Consider the following 15322-nt stretch of genomic DNA (forward strand, 5'->3'; position numbering starts at 1 on the left):
AAGGTCTAACTATAAAAGATTGGTACATTTTACTATATTAAAAATTAAATTTGTGTTCATCAAAACACACCATAAAGGCAGCAAACAGGCCAGTTACAAATGAGAAAACAATATTTGCAAAATATATAACTAAAAATAACAAAGGAAATATAACACTCCTGCAGATCAAGAAGAAAAAGATAATCAAGTAGAAAAATAAGCAAGAGACACGAACAGGAATTCCACAGAAGAGGAACCCGGGTGGTCAATAAACATGTGAAGAGATATTCACCTTCATTAGTGGTCAGGGAAAGCATATTAAAACCATATACCATTTTATACCAAGTGTGGGGAAGACAATGGATTCACAGGATGTTCTTTACTTTGCTGATGGGAGTGTAAACTGGATCAACCACTTTGGGAAGGAATTTGGCATTACCATGTGAAGATAATTATTCATATACCCTAACCATTCGATTCCTAGATTACTACCCAAGAGAAACTTTCACATACACAGCAAAGGACTTGTGCAAGAATGTTCATAGCACTACTATTTGTAACAGTGAAAATATTGAAACAAACCAAATGCCCACCACAAGATAATGGATAGCTTGTGGTCTACCGACTTGACAGAATGTTAGCGAACCTCAAAACGGATGAATTATAGTGACGTCCAACAATATAAATGGATCTTAGCAGTCTAATATTGAGTTTAAAAATTAAATTGCAAAAGAGTAAAGTCAACTTCATATTTCTAAGTTAAAAAAACTAAAAATATGTATTCTGTGGTAATACATTGAGCTATTTTTAAAAATTCAAGAAAATAAGAAACAAGATTTAGGGTGATGGCAGGCTCAGAGACAGGAAGAAGGGCCACATACATAAAATGTTAGTTATTCTCAGAGCTCTAGTCCTCGTGTTGAATGATGGGTTCATTGATGTAAAAATAATGAAAAGAAAATGAAAAAATAAATTAATACAAAAGGGATAAGAAGGTCTTTGAACAGAAAAGTTACATGAGAACAAGGTCTGTCTTCTTATACATTTTTTGTACCTCCAATATCTGGGATATCTTAAAATAGTGATTTTCTTTAAATCATGACAGTACTTTCAGGAAAAAAGTCTAGCTGATTTCCCACTTTTTCAAACCTAGCAGTTATATGAGATTTGAAATACATAGTAAGATATGCCTGCCATGAAATAAAGTAGTGTTTTGGTCAAATTTGTCAATGTGAAATTTAGAAGTTATCCATTTTAAGTAGGAGCCAGGAGCTCTGTCCTTGTAGTTTATCAGCAATTCAGAAGACAACACCTTAAAACTCTTTTTAAAAGTCTCTCTCGGAGGGAATGCCTAGTAATATTAGGAAGCAGTCTTTTGGAGTCTACATATTGTATTTGATAACCCATGTGGAGAATGTTTAAAAGAACATAAATATAGGGAAAACTTTCTGAAGTCTTGCAGCTTTGATGAATTTTAGGTTCCTTTCTTGCTAGTGTCAAGTGATATGAGGAAATATGGAAAATTCAGTGATCTTGAATTGAGACTCTCAACTACTAACTTTAAAAGGTCTCTGGGGATAGAAATGAGAACAGACTAAAACCTGTTGGCCCCCCGCCCTCCTGGTGTCTGCACTGACATTCGTGATCCTATACCTCAACTAACTGTACAACATAGCATGAAAATTTGCTTTTGAAAGTACAAGTGACCATGCAACATTAATTTTCATTGTTGATGTGGTAAAGGGTAGAGTGCCCCCATTTTCACAATCAACAGCCCTAAAAACTGAATGACTCAGGGAAACTTTATAAGAAGATGTTGCCTGCCTCCCAGATGTTTCCAAAAATATTCTTGAAGAAAGAGGAAATTGTTCATTAAGACATTGTTATTGTCCGTGTTGTAACGGAGAAAGTCATTTTTATTTCTCAACAAACAATGTAGAAGGAAAGAGAAATGGTCTTTGTTAAGATTAGGCATCTTGGAAGTGAACATTCATAGATTCGGTGCTGATAAAATGAAATCCATGACTTCATACATTCTTTTGTTAATTTAAAATTTTATCATATTGAATATTGCTTAAAGAGAGCCATTGGCTAAGCTAAATAACTTTTTTTGTTTCATGGAATTTTATCATTGTATTATATGTTATAAAGAAAATTTGCCTGTTTCTTAGAAGCAAACCATTCTTAGAAACTCTAGAAAAATCCTACATCTGTGTTTACAGGTTGATGACTTATAGATAATTAAGTTTTATTTTTTACTAAAAGCTTAAAAATAAAATCTTTGACAGCTTTTATGGTATTGATAACAATAAGGCATCTCTTTGTTTTATGCCATGAACCTAAAGTGCGTTTCCCTTCTCTTACCTTGAGCTACTCTTAGAAAAAGATGTTATCAAAGAGAAATTTGGGGAAGAATAAACACTGGGATTTTTACTGTAGTTTGAAATAATGTTGTTTATGACAAAGGGAAAGAGACTTTTCCAATTAGCAGAGAGAGAAGTACCAATAGATCTTTAGCTACTGGAAGTGTTTATTCCTGCAAATGTGCATTCATGTCCTGCCTCATATTTGCCTGATTAGGATGATTCTTCCCCCGACCCAGAGATCTGGATTCGGTTAAATTACCTGCCCACATATGGTACTCTCTTAAGAACCTCAGGACCTGAGGTGGAAGAACTCTCAGAATTTTCCAATTTCACAATGGAAGACATCAATAACAAGAAAATCAGGTACATAATCACTTCATATTATTTGACAGATTCTTAAAAACTTATATGAAAATATTTCAGCAACTAGTTGTAGCTCTGTTGAAAGAGTATATTAGTTTGGCCCCATTTTTAAACAACGATGCAGCCATCTTACCTGACTTGTCATCGTGGCTTATTCGTTTTATTCTTTTTGGCTTTTTATAGATACTCAGCTGTGTTTGAAACGGATGGTCATCTGGTTACTGATAGCTTCTATTTCTCTGTCTCTGACATGGACCACAACCATCTGGATAATCAGATGTTTACCATCATGATCACTCCTGCTGAAAATCCACCTCCAGTCATTGCTTTTGCTGACCTTATCACGGTAAACAATTCTCAGATCAATAAACAGAGAGTACTATGGAGATCTGGAATCTGTAGTCATGTAAATGAAGGATTTCTGCCTAAACTGGCTGCCAGGTATTTCCCCCAAAATATCCAAGCAGCGGTATCAAGATATGCATGGTTTTCAATCATGAGTGTTTTTCTAAGTATGAAAATAAATATGCAGAAGATCAAATCATTATATCTACATTATTTAGTCAACAAATATTTATGTGCTAGTCACCATGCTAGATGTTGTTAGTATTGGGAATAAAAATAAAAAAAGAATATATCTTTGAAGAGTTTGCAATCTAATGTTGGCAGCAACTAAAACTTGGACAATGCCCCCGAATCACTCCTTAAATCAAGTTAGTACTTAGCACTGTAAATAATACTGACAGTTCCTTTATGGGCAGAGCAATACAATGCATTCTCATCATTGAATACCCAGACATGAGTTCAAGTACGAGTTCTGTTTTTCATCAGCCAAGTGACCTCGGACCATACACTTAATCTTTCTTTGCCTCAGTTTCCTTGTCTTTTATATTTTTATTTTATGGTTTGTTTCCTTGTCTTTTTTCAATTCTTTTTTTATTATTTTTTATTTATTTTTAAGAGAGGAGGTTTCACTATGTTGCCCAGGCTGAACTTGAACTCTTGGGCTCAAGCAATCCTCCCACCTCGGCCTCCCTAGAAAGTGAGACTGTGGACCTGTAGTCCCATACCTGGCTCTTGTCTTTAAAATATTATCATTTTCTACTACATAAAGAGTTTCTCTAATGATTAATAAAATAGTATGGAAACCCCCTAGTACAGTACCCAGTTCGTAGTAGGGATTTCACAAAAGTTAATTCACTTTCCTCCCTGCTGTATGCACATACCATAATGCCAAAAGCTCAGGCATTTTTCTGGTTTTGTTGAGCAACTGAAAATTCATAAAACTAAGTTATTTCTAAGTGGTTCTGATATTCCTCCCATTTTTCCATTTTTACATAAAACCTTGGAAAAGCCATTTGGACTGTCCCCATTCCCAGAGTCAGAGTGACCTTCCCCTTTGTAATTTATAGATCTTCCTACAGTTAGCCAAGAGTTGTTCAGGGTGAAATGGCTTGACCATCTCCAGCAGGCTAGAGAAAAACACCAGGCTCAGGTTGCGGGGTTAGCATACAAAATAGAACTCCAAAGGAAAAAAATCAGTTTGAGCAACTGCTTTTACTTATAGTGATTTATTTTCCTCCTTGACATTAAGATAAGCACTAGCTTTCAGATATGGTGAACCTTTCTTGCTACACACCTGTAAATATATAATATAAAAGAATAAACAGGACTTTTATTCTGGATGAGAATGCCTATAGGACACAGTCACCCTCACAGTATCTGCAGGAGAACTGGATCTATCATTCTCTAGCTGTGGGCTTTTGAATGTTGATGTGGAAGGAAGGCAGCCATCCTGGCAGGCAGCTGAACTGAGGTGGGTGATTAGAATTGGCTAGAGCTGCTTTATAACCAGATCCATCACTGAATGAAGTGCAACTTTGAAGGGAGATACAGAAGTCATCACGTCTGACTATAGCTTTGAGAGGCACTAAAAGATTGCTTGGATTCAGCAGCATACACATTCCTCATCTCGTCTGTAGAGGGTCTGCCTCCTCAAAGAAGCGGCATTGGTGCTGGAAGGTCACCCGGGCAGCACTTTGCAATCCAGCTCTTTTTTATTGTGGTTATGTGAAATTACCAAGGACTCTCTACATTCTTTTCTTTCCTAGGTTGACGAGGGAGGGAGAGCCCCACTCTCATTTCACCATTTTTTTGCTACTGATGATGATGACAACCTCCAGGGAGATGCCATCATTAAACTAAGTGCTCTGCCCAAATATGGCTGCATTGAGAACACAGGAACAGGTACCACTTCCTGTAGAACTGTTCAGGACCTTGAGAGAAGGGAGGGGAGAGGGAGCAGGACCTTGCTTCCAGCTAAACATGGAGACGGAGAACTACAGAGGAGGGGAACCATTTTGAAAAACTGGAAGGAAGGAAGGTTTCATTCATTCAACAAAAATTTAACGAGCATTTTCTGTGTGCTGAGCACTTATTTAAGCACTAGGGATATAACAACAGACAAAACCCCCTCCCTTCACAGTGCCTTCGATCCTGGTTGGGAGTGGGAGAGACAAATAAAAAACCTAATGAATGAGAAGATTGTGTATGATGTTAGAAGGTGAATAAATGTTATGGGAAAAAACAGAGCAGGGAAAGGGGATTTGGAATGCCAGCAATGGGGCAGAACGGCTTGTGGATTATACTCAGAACTGAGTGTCCAGGAAGCAAAAATTCCTGTCCTTTTATTGTGAGGCAGCTGCAGTTTAGTTGAACCATAGCTTCTGTCTCAGCTCCTTCTACATATATGACATGAATTGAAATGCAAGCTTGTCTGTCTGTGACACCCTCTTCCACAGCCCTCCCCTCCACCATCTGCCCTGAACACTCTGGTGGTTATCACAGAGAAGGACAGGCAAGAAGGTATGTACTGTCCGTGGCCCCCTGAGACCTGCTGTGACTGGCAGTTGAGACAGCTCGTGGCAGGTTGCTGTGCTGCTTTTCCTGCACGGAGCTGCCTAAGCACCAGCGCTGGGCTCTAATTGGCATGCAGCTAGCAGCTCCCATGGCGAGGCCATTGACTGCAGGCGTCTGGGGCCAGCATGGGGCCTGGGATTGGAGCCTGGTAACCAGAAATTCACTTAGCAGTAGTCTCATGTTTTCCTGTAGAAGTTTTGAGTCTTTTTCCCACCTTGCCTTTCAACGTGTGCCTCAGATCTGTTTATTGCAGAATTAGGTTTATTTCAACAAATGTTTGTGCTAGATAAAGTGGATGTAAGGATAAGACACAGACTCATGTGCCTTGAGTGGGAGACAGATAGGAAGACTGACAAATTACAATAAATGAAAAATGCCAGGACAGGGAAAGGAGCAAAGCCCTGAGAGAGTAAGTAGGACAAAGCAATGACTTTTGCCTGGGAAGGCAGAAAAGTCTGAGGAAGTGGCATTTGAGTTGGGACCTGAAGGGCTAGTAGGAATCACCCTGGGCAGAGGGAAAGTGGCCTTTCTTGCAGAAGGAAGCTCATAGGCGAAGGTGAGAAATTAAAGGATATCTACCCCAATCACCCCTTCTCTCCGTGTGGTTTTTATTAAGCCTTCCTAACATGATTTTATGTCAACCTGGAATACATGGAGGTGCAGAGATATTCCATAGAGAGGACTATCCCCTGGCTTAGAAGTCAAATTTCTGGCAAGCTTCAGTCTCTCTAAAAAGTGGTTCTCAAACTTTAAGGTGCAATAGAATCACCTGGAGGGTTGAAACTGTTGTGAAACAGTTTCCTGGAGCAGCAACCCCAGAGTTCCTGTTTTAGGAGGTTGGTGTGGGCCTGTGAATTTGCATTTCTCACTAGCTCACAGGTGAGGCCATTGCTGCTGGCCCAAGGACCACACTTAGAGAACTGCTGCTCTCCAATAATATTGGTATAAACGTGAAAGGAACAAAAAAGCATTTAGGAGGGCAAAATAATTATCACAAGGTATATTAACTGAAGACCCCATCCCTTGCCCCATGGGAGAGGCTCCTCTGCCTCTGTTTAGAGCTGCGTGTAACTTATGTATAGGAAGCTAGCAGCTGGGCACAGTGGCTCAAGTCTGTCATTTCAGCACTTTGGGAGGCCGAGGTGGGAGGATCGCTTGAGTCCATGCATTTGAGACCAGTCTGGGCAACATAGCAAGACCTTGTCTCCACTGAAAAGAATAAAAATTTAAAAATTAGCTGGACGTGGTGGCACATGCCTGTAGTCCCAGCTACTTGGGAGGCTGAGACAGGAGGATCAGTTGAGCCCAGGAATTTGAGGCTGTGGTGAGCTGTGATTATGCCACTGCACTCCAGCCCGGGCGGCAGAGGGAAACCCTGCCTCAAAAAAGAAAAGAAACTAGCTACCTAAATTCAGAACCTAGCTGATCAGAAAAGCATCTTTTTAAAAACTGTTAAAAGAACCAGCTTTTAGTTTTCACTAAGAAAAGAAAGAGTAATTATTTTGTTAGGTATGAAATCTAATGGCATGGAGCCTGAATTCATTCAGGACTGGCACAAACAAGACAGGACCCTCCTTGATTCCCTCTGGGTATCGCTATGTTCCAGTGCTATGCAGTAATGGATGTTCACAATGATCGCCTGTGTACATCAACACCTATTTAATTTGCACATCATATGCTCTGTTTAAGAAAGCAGGTAGCACATTAATAAGAATGATTTATGTCAAAAATAGAAGGTAACATTTTTTAAATGGAAAGGATTGGAGCTTAAAGCTTCAGTGACAGATTCACTTGTTTAATAGCTTGTTCTCCAGTGATTTGAAATGAGGCACTATTACATTTGTGTATACTTTTAGGCATCATTTACTTTACTTAGGCTTTTTATTTTTTTGAGACACGGTCTTGCCCTGTCATCCAGGTCAGAGTGCAATGACATAATCACTACTCACTGTAGCCTCGACCTCCCAGGCTCAAGTGATTCTCCTACCTCAGCCTCCCAAGTATCTGGGACTACAGGCATGCACCATCATGTCCGGCAAATTTTTGGGGGGGTAATTTCTGTAGAGACAGGGTCTCACTATGTTGCCTAGTCTGGTCTTCAAGTCCTGGGCTCAAGCAATCCTCCTGCCTTGGCCTCCCAAAGTGTTGGGATTACAGGCGTGAGCCACCTTGCCCAGCTACTACTAAGGCTATTTTTGACTCAAATAAGGAAGCTGCATTTCTCCTATTTAAAGTGATACATTGAAGAAAAAAGTAAAAATTGGAAGGAATTTTAGCCATTCCTTCTGGAAACCCTGAACTGTATATCCTAATGATTATTGAGTCACTGGCCACTTAGACCTCTCTCAGCTTCTGGTGCTTAGAGGAATAAAATCTGAGTGGCAAAATTTAAGAAAATTCATCATTAAAGAAAAAAAATTGTGTTGAGCTCTTCTTTCAAATGATTTCTAATAAATATGACACTGTCTACAATTTAGGAAGTTAATAGTCTTTTAATTTATGATCTGATTATTGCAAAGGATCATGGAGAAGGGAAGGGGAAAGCCTGTTGCCTTCAGATCTGCTAGCTGCATTTTTCTGTGTTGATGTATATCCAGGGAATGTTTGAAGACACAAGGGTTTTCTTTTTCTCCTCTCTCTAGAATAACATTGTGGTGACAATTTCAAATCAATCAATTAGACTTAAATTAAAATCAAGTAAAAGACAAGACATCTATCATTTAGATATTGCTTACTCTTCCCCTGGGCCTTTTGCAGTGTTTGGGGTTGGGATAAGAAGGGTAATCTGAGCCAGCATTTTCTGTGGAGCTCTGAATGGTAACTGGGCATCTCAGTACCTGAATGGTGGTAGCCAAGTGCCTCAGTGCCTGAATCCCACCTGAGCATCATAGTGTCTGAATGGTACCTGAACTCTAAATGGTCCTGTAGCATCACAATAGCCCTGGTGCTCTATCCCAGGGGCTGGGCTCTGACCCATGCAGAGGTTCCCTTAAGAAATTGGGAGGGCCAATGAAAACATGCTGCAGATGTTTCTTTGATTAAAAGATATACAGTTAACACTGCAGATGTTTTTAGATTAAAAGATGTGCATTTGACATTTTCTTATGTGGTGAAAGAGGTTCCTCGTGCAGGATATGCCAGATAGAATGGTTTTGAAACTGGCTGGAGCTTAAGGTAGAATCTCTGCTTCTGTATTGTCACTTGCCCTAGTAACAGATGTTATGATCAGAGACTCCTAATAGAACAACCAGTGGTTCTATGTTATATAAATTATTGTAAGTTTTTTTGCATCTTATCTCATTTGATTCCTTTTGGAAATGGCAGGGCAAGTATATCCATTTATAGATGAGAAATAGTCAGTGAGGAAACAGATCTGACCCAGGCCTTCCAGTTCCTAGTCTTGTGCTTATCCCACTCTCCCAACTTTATCCTCAAATACATTTTCTTTTTTCTTTTTTTTTTTTGGCTGAAAATGATCCCTTGTTTTCTAGTTCAGCCTAGTAAGCAGGAATTGATAGATCAAGGTAAAAATGCTCTCTTGATGTTGATGCAGGTGATCGGTTTGGCCCTGAAACTACCAGTGACCTAGAGGCATCATTTCCTGTTCAAGACGTCCTGGAAAACTACATTTACTACTTTCAGAGTGTTCATGAAAGCATTGAGCCAACCCATGATATTTTTAGTTTTTATGTGAGTGATGGAACCAGTCGTTCAGAAATTCACAGCATCAATATCACCATTGAGGTAAAGTCTTTGGAAGTTGGAAAGGTTGAGCCCTTGACCACAATATTTCATACCATTAGAGAGCTTTCTTTATAGGGACTCAAAAGCAAAGAATATTGGATTTGACCTTCAACATTGAAGGTCATTTTTAAAATATAGCCTTCAGGAAACTTGTAGAATTAAGGTTGGCATTTGGAGAAGGCTTGAGTTAGAAATCTAAATTTCCATTTCAGGATTAAATTTCTTTGTTTGGTATGAAAAATAGTTTGTGAAGGTCAGAGATGCTTTGCCAGTCACATATTTAAATAAAAACTTATATGTGTCTATTTTTCTCTGAAATTGTCTTTGGTTCTATATGCGTATTTGCCTTTTCTTATTTTACTGCATTTATTTATTTAATTGTAACATCAAAGAAATGTGTTCCTTGACGTTGTATTTATTCTCATTTGAGCAACCACACAGGCTTGCTCTACCGAGAGAGAGACACGGGGGAAGGGGAAGATAAATCTCAGAATGAAATACCCTCTGCCTTGGGAAAATAAAATGCAAAGGACCCTCGGCACTCTTAAGGGTCAGTGGCACCAGGGCAGGGAGACAGCTTTAGAGACCCACACTTTCAAATATAGTGTCCTTCTACAGGTACTGTGATATGCTTAGCATTTTCTAAGACAGTTCTGAGTTCAATTAGTATGGTCTTTTATCTTCAAAATATATTAATACTTGTACTTGTCAAAGCACATATCCATATTTTTGGTCTAGAAAATATGGTCATTGTACTTATGGAAGATATCTGAGAAAACTTTTAAGAAATGTCCATCAGCTTCTGTTGAAGGGGACATTTTGTTGCCTGGACTTGCTCTCTTTTTCAAACTAACTATTTTGCTTGGGAAGTAAAGATGGTGACACATTAAATGCTATTTTGGCAGTGAGCGTTTCTGTGGCAATGATACTGTCTCTGAATAATGTGCATTTTCTTTCTTCTTAAATATCTGTGTGAGATCTAATAGTTTATGCTTTAATCAGAGGAAGAATGATGAGCCTCCCAGGATGACCTTGCAGCCCCTCCGAGTACAGCTGAGCTCAGGAGTGGTGATAAGCAATTCTTCTTTGAGCCTGCAAGACATGGATACCCCAGATAATGAGCTCATTTTTGCATTGACAAGAAAGCCTGACCACGGTAGGGCACAAACTGCTATGTAAAGCTTCTTAATTGAGGTGCCTGATGGGCTATTAGAATAAACACATATATTTCAATTGATTATTTCTTTTCTTTTCCTGTATATGGTACATTCTTTGCATCATAGTATAATCAAATTCACAGCTGGCTAATATTTTTTGGAGTCCTGGTAGACATCAGTTTTTTAAGAAACCTCAATCCCAATTAATTGGTGTCTCTGAAGTTTTATTTCAGCTGTTTTTTTTTGCTTTTCTATGTAACCTTAAGCCAAAAAGCTTTCAGAGTTTGCCTATTCTCTTCTCAGAGTTCCCATATCCTCTTCTCAGGGTAGACATCAGTGTTTGATAATCTTGAGCCATTTTATGTACCCTTGTAGACGCATACTAGATGTCTGTATGAACTTGTACTTTTGCAAAAAAAAAAAAAAAAGCACTTTTCCTCATTTAAACCAGATGCAAAAACCACTTTTGGGATCTTCTACCTACTTCTTTTTTTTAAGAGCCATCTCCCCAGTTATTGGCTAAAGCTCTGGAATGCAAGTGGTGTGTCTGAATTCATCGTAATGCTCATTGGTATTTTAAAGATTTAATTGTTGCTGTAGATAAAGGGTTAACAGAAAAGACTGTTGGGCATTGTATTTTAGCTTGCTTCCATTCACTTTCACTTTCTTGAATGAAGCACTTTGACTGTCCCGATGTGGTACATGACCCTTGAAAACAGAAATATATGCTTCAATCTAAAGATGCTTAGTGTCTCTCTTAATTGAAAAGGAATTTAAAGCATAGTCCCATCTTTCACTCTAGATGCCCTAAGAGAAAGACAGTGAGTGAAGAGAGTGCTATTTTCACTTTGCAGAAGGAAAAAATAAGATTTAGATAATGAAGTGAGTTTGAATTCATGGAGGAAGATGTGATTTGTAAGTCACTATATTACCACATCCATCTGTGTCTCCTTAAGAGACTTTTAAACTAGGATAAGTGGGACTTTGTCTTTTTTATTTGTATATGAGGCCACAGAGCAGCACCCTGTGCTTATATGTAAAATGCTAAGCTGTTGGCACCAAGAGCCTCTGAGGCACTTGACATTCTATCCAGACTCATACTACTTGGAAAAATCAGACAATGTTTTGAATCATATATATATGTATGTGTGTGTGTGTGTGTGTGTGTGTGTGTGTATATACACACCTACAGGAATGATATATATTCTACCATTGTTTTGTTTTTCTTTACCTCCTTCCTCAGGTCATCTACTCCAGAGGCAAACTGCCTCTGAGCCTCTGGAGAATGGGAGAGTTTTAGCCCAGGGCTCTACCTTCACCTACCAGGACATCCTAACTGGGCTGGTTGGGTATGTGCCTGGTGTCCCTGGCATGGCCGTGGATGAGTTCCAGTTCTCTCTCACTGATGGCCTCCACGTGGACACAGGGAGGATGAAGATCTACATAGAACTGCCTACAAGTGACACACCTCACTTGGCTATAAACCGAGGCTTACAGCTCTCAGCAGGTACCACAGAAATAAAGGAGAGTGGCCATGATTTTTCTATCCTTATTTCTTTTTTGTCCAGTATGCAGTACTTTCTTCCATGTTAGTGATGTGGGTGCATCTTAAAGTAGCTGTTCCATACTTGGGGAGATTGGAGTTTTGGAAAACTCTTATTTTAGGGATACCAAGAATTGTTAGTGACAAATGTGAACTTCTAAAAACCTTTGGACCAGATGCCTAGGTCTGTGAATTTGAGAAAAGGTTGAGAAGAGTTTATAATATTTCCAGGGCCCTCAAAAATCTTAATTTATTCAACTTCTCCTAGGCCCAGGTTTCCTGTAACATTTACTCCCATTCAACAAACCCCATGGAAACAAATAACGAAATATAGCATAATTTTTAAAATGCTTATTTTTTTACAAAATGCATGGAGGGGAAGCTGGGGAACCATGCATTGAAAGTGATTATACAAATAATTGAGAATTATCAGATACGGTATTCTAGGGTTTAACATTCACAATTTTGCTCATGTTTAAGCAACATTGGAGGACCTGTGACAAGTATTAGTCTTGAACAGTTTGCAGTAGGAAGTTACTTAAGGAGTGGACCTTTTGCCTAGGGTGTCTGCACCTTACTAGAGTTCTGTTGTTTGTCTGTTCTTAGTTTCATGTGTATTTTGCAGTGAAAAATATATGTTATAATAGTATTGGAAAACTTTGTAGTTCTCAAAGGTCTTAAGTATCAAGTCTAGGATTTGACTTTATCCTACTTATAAGCTAATAAACTAGCCTGTTCCTGTTTCATGGATGCTGATAGAAGATACAAGATTCCTCCATCAGAGACACAGCACTCTTGTTACTCATAGCACAGCAGGCAGCATGGGCATCAGCAGGTTTGCATCGGTTCCCTCTGCCATCCCAGTCCCACAGGGGTGATGCAGAGGGCCTAGATAGACACTTTCACGTGCAGTAGGATGCATTACAGAGGGGAATACTGAGCTTGGGGAATTCTCCTTGTTACAGCAGCAGAATGCAAGTCTTTTTTTTTTGTCTGAGAGGAAGACATTACCTCATCCCTCAAGGTTGCTCTCTGAGAGATGACCTGGGTAAAGCATGGTCAGGGCCTTATGTTCTTGGTGTTACCCACCAAGAACATGCAGGGATGTTCACAGCCCATGGCAGATTGTCACTCCAAACACCAGAATGTATTATGCATGAATAACTGGGCTCTACTTTACCGGGATTTACTGTTTTTAACATGATAAAGCAGCTGCATAATAAAGCAAGTGACAAGACCCTGAGAAGAGGAGTTTGCCATTAGCCAAGGCCTTATCTTCATCCCCAACACATGTGCAGTGTCTGGGGCCCAGAGGCTCAGATCTCCTTGCTCCTAACACTCAGCACATCCTCTGTCCTGAGGGATGCTGATTTTCACTACTTGGTCTGAGATGGCAACAAGATATGTTTGAGTTTATGTAAAGCTATTTTTTTCTGATTTGGTGATCCTCAAGATAGTAAAAAAAACTAAATCCAAGGAGGTTTCATCATAGATCTAGGAGTTATTTTTGTTACAGAACTGGGAGTTATTCCACAGATCTAGGTACTAACTGATAGGTCACTGAGTCAAAGGAACATGGGAGAGAATGAAAATGGGTCAGAAGGAAAAAAGTGCTTAGGTGTAGACTCAAGGGATGATTAGCAAATTGAAATGTTGGTACTCTTTCACTAGGGAACTTATAACTTATTCAGCTGGAAACTGAGAAGGGCAAGTGCCTGGTACCTAGACCCAATAAACATATGATAATTTGAACTCCAGTCTCCTAAAATCATTTGACATCCCATTCAAAGGAAATGTTGGGGAATAACCTACTCTCTTCCATTCTCTTCCAAGGGTCTGTAGCACACATCACAGAACAGCACTTGAAAGTGACAGATATTGACTCAGATGATCGTCAGGTTATGTACATCATGAAGGAAGATCCTGGCGCAGGGCACCTGCAGATGGTGAAGCATGGCAACCTGGAGCAAATTTCTGTTAAAGGCCCTGTCCGAAGTTTCACCCAGGCAGACATTAGCCAAGGTCAGCTAGTTATAGTCTTCCTACCAGGCTTCCGTAGACTGCACCTACACTAATAAAATGACAGTTAAATGTCTGGTAGTCTGTGGCAATAAACTGTGCACTCTTTGTTTTGAAGAGCTTCATTTGTTCTCTTCCTTGTTTTCTCATTTATTTTTTTTCTTTTTTGTTTTTGAAAAAGGCCTATCTTTCTTGGTTAAAATGTGTGCATACTTTGACTTAGCGTTGATGGCATTTGCAGGTATTATGGAGAGAAAAAGTTATTTTGACTTGCTGTGATGCTAAAAGGTGTATATGAGAGAGAGAGAGAAGGAAAAAAGAAGTGAGTTGGGATGGATTAAGGTGAAAATTATGCCTTCCTTAGGTGAGCAATTTATATCTCTTTTCAGCTCCCCAAAGAGCACAAGTTAATGGACTAAGGAAAATGGAAGGGCATAAATCGGAGCTGCCTGGGGGAAATTACATGGCTCATCCCTCCTGCAGGAAATGCTGATGTAATGTAAAGGCATAAATGTTAAATGCTACGTAGTTACTGTACAGTGCTTTCAGGGATACAAAAGGGAAAAAAAAGTTATATATTGGGGAAAAAAGTAATCCAAAGGCTTGTGATTATGTGCAATTCTGTTTAGAAGTGGAAATATACCCCTGCTGATAAGAAACAAGGGTCCTGCCCACACACTAACACCTAAAATTGACAGCAGCTGAATTCTCATTGGACCTGGCTGCACTTTAGTGAAGGGGAGTGGAAGAGGCAAAAGGAAAGTAATTCCTTAATTATTTCATGTGTCGGTGTCTACTTTTAAAAGATAAGACCAGTCCCCTTTTCTCAGAGATTTGGTTATATTTACATAACCAAACTGATAGATGCTTTTAAGTGATGCAGTAGGTTAACAAAAATGTAATACATTTTTGTTGTACTTCTCCCTTTAGATCCTTTTGAGTTCTATATGGAGTTTATTTATTAGTTGGTTGGCTATAGTCCATGTTGCTCCATGAACTCGGCAACGAAAAGTGAAGAGTTCTGGGAGAACATGAGGTGCAGCTCTGTGTCTTCTTGCCCTTGTGATTCGGATATATAATAGGGTCGCTCCAGGTGATGTGGGTGTGGTCAGTGCACATTTACACATGGGCAGTTTTGTGGATCTAGTTTTCATGAGATATCCTTAGAGGCTGAGCTGATCTTTCAAAAAGGCTCGGCCTTAACCATGAGAAATGTCACTTGGGGTGATTTT

At 39.3% G+C, this 15322-nt stretch overlaps 1 protein-coding gene across 1 annotated transcript in view; it reads left to right on the forward strand.

Annotated features, from left to right (window-relative positions):
- The window catches only part of FRAS1 (Fraser extracellular matrix complex subunit 1), a 452220-nt gene that overhangs the window by 340312 nt on the left and 96586 nt on the right, over window positions 1-15322 (forward strand). Inside the window, exons 39-45 of the mRNA XM_011966222.1 lie at window positions 2560-2708; window positions 2892-3054; window positions 4820-4955; window positions 9181-9371; window positions 10374-10527; window positions 11772-12035; window positions 13905-14093. Of these exons, the coding sequence (XP_011821612.1) occupies window positions 2560-2708; window positions 2892-3054; window positions 4820-4955; window positions 9181-9371; window positions 10374-10527; window positions 11772-12035; window positions 13905-14093 (1246 nt within the window). The remainder of the gene's footprint in view (window positions 1-2559; window positions 2709-2891; window positions 3055-4819; window positions 4956-9180; window positions 9372-10373; window positions 10528-11771; window positions 12036-13904; window positions 14094-15322) is intronic.

Source organism: Mandrillus leucophaeus, unplaced genomic scaffold (assembly GCF_000951045.1).
Source record: "Mandrillus leucophaeus isolate KB7577 unplaced genomic scaffold, Mleu.le_1.0 Scaffold75, whole genome shotgun sequence".
Lineage (NCBI taxonomy): Eukaryota > Metazoa > Chordata > Mammalia > Primates > Cercopithecidae > Mandrillus > Mandrillus leucophaeus.